We start from the raw sequence: 9,322 nt of genomic DNA, 5'->3' as shown, positions 1-9,322 counted from the left end.
TGAAACGGGTAAGCAAAAGTCAAAGTACACATATCAGTCTGGGGCTTCTTGTGGGTGTGTGGTATGTCTAAACTGTTTTGATACACAAATGAAGGAAAACAATGAGTTAATTTAAATCAGAAACTGTTTAGCTTTTTTTTTTTTTTTTTAATTTTTACACAGTAAGTACGTATACATCGATGGAGGAGGATAAAAGCCTGACATATACATAATTTTAAATAGACTGTTCAGTTTAACGAATTGTTTAACAAGACGTACGAAAACTTTTTTTCGCAATCGGCGTATAACCAGTTTAGACAACTGTTGTGTTTGTTAACATGCTGTTGCAATGTGAATCTGAAATTAAATTTTTAAAACTAATGTTACTAACTTAAAAAATACTCTCCCCACCAAAACTGTATCATCAAAAGCATGTGCAAGCTTCAAGGTCAATGATATATTCAGCATGTATTTTATATTATCGCCTACTCTGTTCTCACTGGTGTATCAATTACATAACTGCCTTTGGTGATTTACTGCCGCCAGGGCACAGCCGACCTCCCCAAGGCTTTACTGGTTACAAAGAATAAGCAATCACAGACACTAAGTTATTATTACAAGGTCAGAAACTGTATTTGGCAATTTTTAAACAAGTGCATACAAGTACAGCTAGAAGCATTTCAGTTTTGCCAAGTGCTGGTAGATTAGCATTACTAGTCAACATTCTACGTTTAACAGGAACTGCCACCAGACCTAAAGTAGTACATCAAGGGATTTTGAAATTAAACATCAGCGAAAAAGATGGGGGAAAGTCCATTATAATGAGTACATACCTTTATCTTCAAAAATATAGAAACACAATGTATTCAAAAATCAAAAATTATACAGCCATGTTTACGAAGTTTACACCTCCCTTGTGTCCAATATATGTCCACTAGTTTCTTTTGGATGGTATGCATGTATTTTGTATATATTTATATATATATATATCTTTATAAAAACAAAATTAAGGGTCCCTCTCCTTTTTTACTTTGACATCTCCTGCAAGAATGGTGGCGATTTCACCTTGCATAAATGCCCATGGTACGTTTGAGCCCACCAGGGGGCATTTCTCTCCACTGGGACAATACACTTCCCCGGTAGCCCCCTGTTGCTTAATGCTATCCCTGGAGCAGGGGAAGCAGAACTTGTGTGAAGGTACTGAAGGGCACTGTACAAAATGTGTGTCCTCAAGACGCTCGTGACAGAGAGTGCAGCACAGCGGTATGCTGCTTGGTATGGAAGAGTCTGGAATGTTTTGTGGGTGCACTTGCTCCATGCCAGGCACCTGCGGCGTTCCAGCACCTGGCCCATCCCTTTGACACACTCTCCTTTGGTTCATAGAGGATGGGGAAAGAGGGCTGCTGCTGTTCCTCCGGGTGGTTGAGTGTACCTGGTTGGCATCCTTGGGAGAACTGTTGCCCCCAGCATTGTCTGCTGCAAGTATGAGGGCAGCCATGGGGGACTGGCCATTCTGGGAAGCCTCTGGTGGTGTGGTGCGGTTGGAATGGGGAGATATTGTGGAAGAGGGTGTCACAAAGGTGGTGGTCATTGTGGTCATTTTCAAGACTTCTGCTGAGGCTGGTAGCCACTGTTGTCCCTCTACATTGAGCTTGGTGGCTGTGCTTTCCCCTTCAGGCTCAGGGGACGCTTTCCTCTTTCTAACTCCACCACGCCCTGAAAAAATAAGTTCAAAAGGTACAGCATAAATTATCAATAAAATCAATACTTAAAACTACACTTTCCTCGACACTGCTTTGAAATTTCACATATTAACATCAGGCGGATTTTACTTTACTATAGTAGAGATAGTAATAAGATAGTAATAATAATAATAATAAATCTGCAAAATAACAAAAAACTCTAAATATTAATTTCAACACATACAGTTAGCATTTTTTTTTTTTTTTTTTTTTTTCATGAATGCAGGCTGACAGTCCCGTGCAGACCTGTTTGTTTAAAGCAGGTGCTGTTTTTGTAAATGACTCATACCTGGTTTTGAAGTTACAGCGTTGGTATCAAAGCCCATCACTCTCCCTTGCTGCATGGCTGCGTGTTCCTTCTTAAACCTGGCATCAAAAGGCGAGTGGTGTAGAGCCATTAGGGAGTCTCTAACTGTTTTCGGCTTGCTCATCCATTCATCTGCCCTGTTTTTGTGGTTCTCGCTCATCTCTGATAAATTGTCGGTTCTGTGTTTTTCTTTTATTTCCCGCTCGTGCTCCGTGCTGGAGACTGAGGCTGGTCGTTTGTTGATCATCTCGGCTTGGCTTACTGTTAACGCAGCCGGAATTCCCATTTGTCTGCCATTGACAGCGTGTACAGGCGGGGGAAGGGTATGCGAGGTCCCGTTTACCAAAGGCACTAGGGTTGGGGGGATCGTGCTAGTCCTACGGGGATTAGGGCTTTGCATGATCAACTCTGGGGGTTCATCCGGTTTAGGGAATCCATTGGGAACGGGGATGCCGTTAGTCTGCCTTCCAGACAGATACTCTGGCCCCAGCCGAGGAGGGCGATCAGAGGCGAGCGGATACCGATCAAGAGGTTGAGGCGGCCGTGGTCCAGGATCCGACGCCGTGTGGTTAATCGCCTGAATATCCTTCCCCGAGTGCTGTGGTTTCACTGGCCCGGATGATCTCCCCTCTTGGAAGCCGTGCGCTCTCTTTAACTGGCGGGCTGTCTCAATCACAAACTCGATGCGGTCTGCTCCCTCGTAGTTGACACATCCCCTGCAGACGGGCTCGGTAAAATCCCAGATCATAGCCCACGGCATGCGGGGCAAGTCACATAAATAACATGACTGCCTTCTGGAAGCAGCAACCGCCGCAGACGACATAGCTTGCAAAAGTATAGTGACCTTCTTTCAAGTGCCTTATTGTGTTTAAAAATCAGCTACAACAAAAAGTTTTTCCTCCAGACTGCAGCACCAACAATTAAGTTACAAACAGAAGTTCATGACTGTGTACTTTACTACAGCGCGCCTCTATCTATCTCACTCACTAACTACTACTCTCCTAGCTCAATGTGGAGCGATGACGTCATTGCTGAACACTAAACTTGTAGTTCCAGCTCCAATTCTATTTACTTGATTCTTCGACAGCCCCCCTCTAGCGCATGCTCCCCTTTGCCGTCTCTGCCCCCTTTTTTAAATCCGTTGAACTAGTGCCAGGAACAAATACAAGAGCTCAGCCAGGAGCAAGAACGCGATTGCTACAGGGGGGCAGGATTATATATGTTTGCTTTCCAAGCTTCAAATTAATAGGCTAAAGCTTGCATTTACGCAGGTCGCACACCTTATGAAAGAACACGACATTTTTAGAAGCATAGAATCTGTTATTTGTACTTAATTTATAGAAACTAAGCTAGTTGACAAAGTTTCGAAAATATATATATATATATATATATTATTATATATTAGCCCCCCCCATAATATATATATATATATATATATATATATCATCAATTTTATGCAACAAAAATGTGGGGGGGGGGGGGGGGGGGGGGGGGGGGGTGCTGGAACTCAGTTTCTCAAAAAAGTTTGTTATTATTATTGTAATGGTTGCTTACACTCAGAAAAGCTTACTTGCTGTTGCAAATTACAGTTGCAAAGTGTCAGTGCGCTTTAAGGAACCAGACTGTGGCGTCACTGTTGTTCTCTGGTTCCCGGCTACTGTACGCATGCTCAGTGAATACGTGACTGTATGTAATTGGCACAAGAGCTACATTAGGAAATCCACATTCCAGTTAGACTGCTAGTACCACGTCACCCATAGTACAGCCTTCGGCTAACTTGTGCAAAAGTGGAGTATAATAGTTTATATAACCCCGTATTATATGTGTTTATATAATTATATATTTATATATGAATATGATAATCATCCATCCCTCTATATTATATATACATACCACTATATAACTTTTACTTGCCTTAAATATCATCTCATATTAATAACCCATGGAAATGTTTCGGAATGCATGTTACAATTGCCTTTTTAGTGTGTGGGTGGGTTTTAGTGAGCAGGGGAGAATACCTAATTAATTGTCCTTAGTTACAGAGATCGTTCTTTTCAGTTAAACCCCGGTCTGGCAGCTGCTGGTATAAATGTCAATTTATTATTATTGTTTTACAATATGTTACTCTTTTTTTCTAATACTTAGCTTTGATATATTTACAGTTTTTTTTTTTTTTCTTTGAAGAAGTTCAGCTACATTTAACACACGGTCAATAGTAAAATAAAATATATTTGCCATCACCTAACATCAAGAATTAAAAGCCCTAAATTATGTATATTTACAGATATAGCATGTGCAAGACAAAGCACATTTATATAGTTATATTTACAGTTATGTCGCTCAGGGCATGAATTTTAACTATTTGCAATGCAGAGCATATATTTTTTGCAACTGATTTAAACAATCGCTGATACTTTTAATTATATATAATATAGCATTTTAAAAATATAATTCTTAACAGTCCATGGTTACACAAACGTGTGCTTTAAAAGTAAACATATCCGTTTGGAAATGCGGCATTTATTATTACTTTCACTATATTAGGTTTTTCAGCTAGACAAAAAGCCTATATGCAACGTAAACACATAGATTAAACAAACCGAAAGTTACTGTTTCCCATTTTATTAAAACAATGTTAACTGGACATTATTGGCCTGCTGTTGCAATTGGAAATGTTGCATTAGAGATTTACTGCCAGAGCATTTGAAAATACTAATTTGGGGAGGCGTTTTGTGCCAATCATGTGAAACTGCTTTCTTTTAAAATTACGCGGAGGAAATTAATCCGAAACCAAACGTTTAGCATACAGGTTTTCAGCAGTCAGTCTGTGTGGGGATTTCCAGATCAAAAGATAGCAGCTGCTCTGCGCTGTTTTTAAACGACCTACACTGAGCAGATGTGCAAATAATACGTCAAAGAAATGCCTGTTTTAAATAACAGAAGCTATATTTATGTAGACTCACACATGCCAATTAGTGTTCAAACATGGGCGAACCCAAATGAAAGTACATGTTAATAGAAAAGGCTATGTTTAGTAGAACGTTTTTGGTAACACGTGAAATGTAAAACAATATACCCACTATTGCAACCATAAAAAAATAAAAACCCATAACTCGAATGTGACTTGTAAATTGGAATATCACTTTGCTACTCTCGCATTAGTTTATTTTGCACAGATTTAGTTTATGCACAGGGATGTTATGCATACCTTCCATACAGTGGTCCACATTTCACGGGCAACTGTTCTTAATAGGGACAAATGGCTTCACTCATATTTGGAGATGCTAATGCTAGGGGGAAAAAATGGCTTGTAATTTATCGGATGCATATAATGAAGAACACCAAATTTGGAAGCAAATAGAAAAACACTCTAGTCTATCCTGTGCAGTATGTTTAACCACTGCCTGATTTTTTTTGTACCAGTTACTCAGATTTTCTTAACCTATCTATCTGCATAGTTGTTATTTTTTGTAAATCAAACTAAACCAATAATAAATAAGTTTGAAAAAAAAAATGTTACCCTTGTACATGCACCTATACAGTTTTGTGGTGTAGGCAAGCTAGGACAATTTTCAAACCATATTTAATATTACCCTTAATTAGTGCAGGCAAAATAAAACCTGCCCTTTGTGTTTTCACTGCCTAGCTGGAATTGGAGTGCTTCCAAACTGACTGTAGCAGTTGCTGCTAAGGGTTTCTAGGGTGAGGCAATGCGTCTGAAATCTATAGACACAAAGCAGAAATTGTTTTTGCAAGCCCTTGTGACGATGTCTAAAAGAGGAAGTTAGATGTTTAGTCACACACTCGTTCTTTACCTTGCCCTTCCCTCTTGCAATAACAAGACTACTAAAACACTGGCATGGAGCCAGTACATGCGCAGTGCAATCATTCTCTGGCAGTGAAGTATGGCTGTTGAGTGCTGCTGAGCAGTTACCATTATTTAGTATCTGAGGTATCGACTGTCTTCCTGGACTAAATTGATGATGTCCCAGTTTTTTCCTGAATAAATATATACTAGTTACACACTGTAAATAAGTTTAGAGAATCAAACCAATAACTCTTTTTAACCAGTATAGTGTACACACCCCTCCTACTCCCAGCACCAATGCTTAATATGGCTTAGTTTCTAACAATTATCAGGATCTTTAATGCAGTGGCGCTCAACCTTTTTTGACTCACGCCTAACTTTAGCATTTTTATTTTTTTTTTATCTCTCATCGGCAATTAAAAAATTGCATTGTGTCTGGTGTGTGGTATGTTAAGAGGGTCAAGACAAAGGAGTGTAATTAACGCTCAATAATATTTTTAATGTGCGTTAATTACAGCATCTGTCTTGACCCTCTTAGCATACCACACACCAGACACGATGCAATATTGTAATTGGCGACAAGAGACTTTCGCAGCAACATGACCATACACACCAGAAGCGACAAAGAGGCAATGCGACAAGTTTGAAAACTGCCAGATCTATACAACAGTTTGAAATTGCTATTGACAAAACTATGATCAAGACTGGTACATATTTGTCAACATGATGTGAAAATGAGTGTCTTCTCTGACGGAACTTGAACATGTATGTCAATAAATCACACACACCAGGCTTATCCAGTGCCTTCGAAATGGACTCCCAGATATTATCTTTCAAATCTGTATCTTTATAATTGTGATGCCGTTTGTCATAGATGTTTTTTCAACGACAGGTATTATTGTTTCCTCTGTCATTTTGGATACTGCTTCACCAAGGTCTGGCCAGGCAAGAAATGGAGAGGTTGTCAGTCAAAGTTAATTACAACAGGCAATTTAATAATTGCACATGGATTATGACACAAACGGGATTTTAACTCTACAATATCTAATGCAATACAAATCATACAAGTGGAAATCTATTAATACTAAATATCACACATTTCCACAGTACAAAAATAAACAAAGCAAAATCATATAAATAAATAAACCACACCACCCATACAGTAAAGAAGAAGCATTAAAGTTGTGATGTCAGCTGGCTCCATGGCTGCAGCTCCCGATCTCCTCCTTACTGCTGTACAGTACAGACAAAACACAGACATAACAAAATAGACAGACAAAGCTCAGACCGTCGGTTACGTTTTCATTGCGAGGGGCTATACTCACGCAGCTGAGTCCCCTTTGTACTGTCCAACTCCCCGTAATCAGCCCGGACCCCAGTGTAACCAATCGCTGCCTAACCCACAGCTGATTGCATGGGAATCATTTCAAGTACGCACAGTTGTGTGCTTCCTCCAGCTGGGGAAGTGTACTACCAACCTTACACGGCACCCTTTCTGATCGGGAGGGAGATTTACAGCATTGATTCTCTGTTTATCAAATATCTCACTCCTCAGAGGGATGCCAAAGTAACACTCGGCCAACTCTACATTCCCCAATGGTCCCCCCTCCCTTGAAAAAAAATCAGCATTTTGATGCTCCTTACCCTCATAATGTTTCACAATGTAGCGGAAGGTTTGCAGCGCCAGATACCACTGAGTTATTCAGGCGTTGTTGTCCTTCATTGTGTGTAACCCCCTTAAAGGAGCATGATCAGTGACAAGAGAGAAAGAACGCCCCAACAAGTAATAGTGAAGAGTGTGAGTAGCCCATTTGATGGCTAAACACTCCTTCTCTATGACGGAGTAATTAATCTCCCTAGGAGCCTTTTTTGCTCAAATAAATGATAGGGTGTTCTACCCCGTCAACTTGTTGGAACAGGACTGCTCCCAAACCAATCTGGGAGGCATCAGTCTGAAGGATGAATTTTTTGCTGAAATTTGGTGAAATCAGAGCAGGAGCTTGACAGAGTTGCTTCTTAATCATATCAAATGCCTCCTGACACTGCAATGTCCACTTAAGTATTTTTGGAGCAGCCTTTCGGGTGAGATCTACCAGGGGGTTGACTACAATGGCATACTCAGGGATAAAACAGCACTAATAGCCGGCTGCCTCCAGTAGTGTTCTCATCTGTGACTTGGTTCTCGGGACTTTGGAGAAAATCAGCTTTACCCGGCCATTACCCATAATATAGCCAAGATATTGGGTCTCTTGCTTGCCAGATGCAGATTTGCCCAGCTTGGCTGTTAGCCCTGCCTTCCTTAGAGTAGGAAAGGTTCAATGTAACTGTTCTCCCATCGGAATGTTAGTTGTAGCTGGCGGACTGACAATGGGACCAAAATCCCTTCTAAACTGTGACAAGCTATGAATAGGGCCTCCCTTTCATTCCAGGGTTTTAACAATTTAATATCATAAATTTCTTATTTTTATTTTGACGATCGGGTTGTCTAATTCCATAGTTCACATTACCAATTCCCCTTATCACCTCATATGGCCCCCTGCCACTTAGCATACAACTTAGATTCTGAAATAAGAAGTAGCAACAGACCCTTATCTCCTGGGCAAAAAGTCTGAATCCGTGCTTGTTTGTTGTACTGCTCCTGCTGGCGATTCTGAGCTAGTTTTAGATTCTCTTCAGCCAAATGACCAACCAATTCAAGGCGGTCTCTTAACATGATTACATACTTGACTATGTTTTTGGAAGTTTTTGTTTGCTCCTCTGTGGTAAAGTGCCCGCCCCTGTGTGTATTTTGTGTTGTATGTTGTGTGTTAATGGTGATGAAAGTCATTGGTACACGGGATATACAGTGGCTTGCGAAAGTATTGACCCCCCTTGGCATTTTTCCTATTTTGTTGCCTTACAACCTGGAATTAAAATGGATTTTTTGGGGGTTTGTATCATTTAATTTACACAACATGCCTACCACTTTGAAGATGCAAAATATGTTTTATTGTGAAACGAACAAGAAATAAGACAAAAAAACAGAAAACTTGAGCGTGCATAAGTATTCACCCCCCAAAGTTAATACTTTGTAGAGCCACCTTTTGCAGCAATTACAGCTGCAAGTCTCTTGGGGTATGTATCTATAAGCTTGGCACATCTAGCCACTGGGATTTTTGCCCATTCTTCAAGGCAAAACTGCTCCAGCTCCTTCAAGTTGGATGGGTTCCGCTGGTGTACAGAAATCTTTAAGTCATACCACAGATTCTCAATTGGACTGAGGTCTGGGCTTGGCTAGGCCATTCCAAGACATTTAAATGTTTCCACTTAAACCACTCGAGTGATGCTTTAGCAGTATGCTTAGGGTCATTGTCCTGCTGGAAGGTGAACCTCCGTCCCAGTCTCAAATCTCTGAAAGACTGAAACAGGTTTCCCTCAAGAATTTCCCTGTATTTAGCGCCATCCATCATTCCTTCAATTCTGACCAGTTTCCCAGTCCCTGCCGAT

The 9,322-nt window shown here is 40.5% G+C and overlaps 1 protein-coding gene across 1 annotated transcript; it reads right to left on the bottom strand.

Moving 5' to 3' along the window:
- Positions 1 to 587: 587 nt before the first annotated feature.
- Positions 588 to 3,061, bottom strand: LOC121317210 (interferon regulatory factor 2-binding protein 2-A-like). The gene is made up of 2 exons (XM_041252894.1): positions 2,011 to 3,061; positions 588 to 1,695 (listed from the first exon to the last, which is right to left on the bottom strand). Exons 1-2 carry the CDS (start codon positions 2,849 to 2,851, stop codon positions 986 to 988), a joined length of 1,551 nt encoding a protein of 516 aa, XP_041108828.1. The 5' UTR covers positions 2,852 to 3,061; the 3' UTR covers positions 588 to 985.
- Between the last annotated feature and the right edge of the window lie 6,261 nt (positions 3,062 to 9,322).

This window comes from Polyodon spathula, chromosome 6, assembly GCF_017654505.1.
Source record: "Polyodon spathula isolate WHYD16114869_AA chromosome 6, ASM1765450v1, whole genome shotgun sequence".
NCBI classification, from domain to species: domain Eukaryota; kingdom Metazoa; phylum Chordata; class Actinopteri; order Acipenseriformes; family Polyodontidae; genus Polyodon; species Polyodon spathula.
The sequence above is the reverse complement of the archived record's forward strand: the minus strand, read 5'-3'. Positions and strand labels throughout refer to the sequence as shown.

Coding starts and splice junctions, on each gene's coding strand:
- LOC121317210 (XM_041252894.1), bottom strand. CDS start 2,851: ATGTCGTCTGCGGCGGTTGCTGCTTCCAGAAGGCAGTCATGTTATTTA. Junction 1,696..2,010: donor CGCTGTAACTTCAAAACCAG/GTATGAGTCATT, acceptor TTATTTTTTCAG/GGCGTGGTGGAGTTAGAAAG.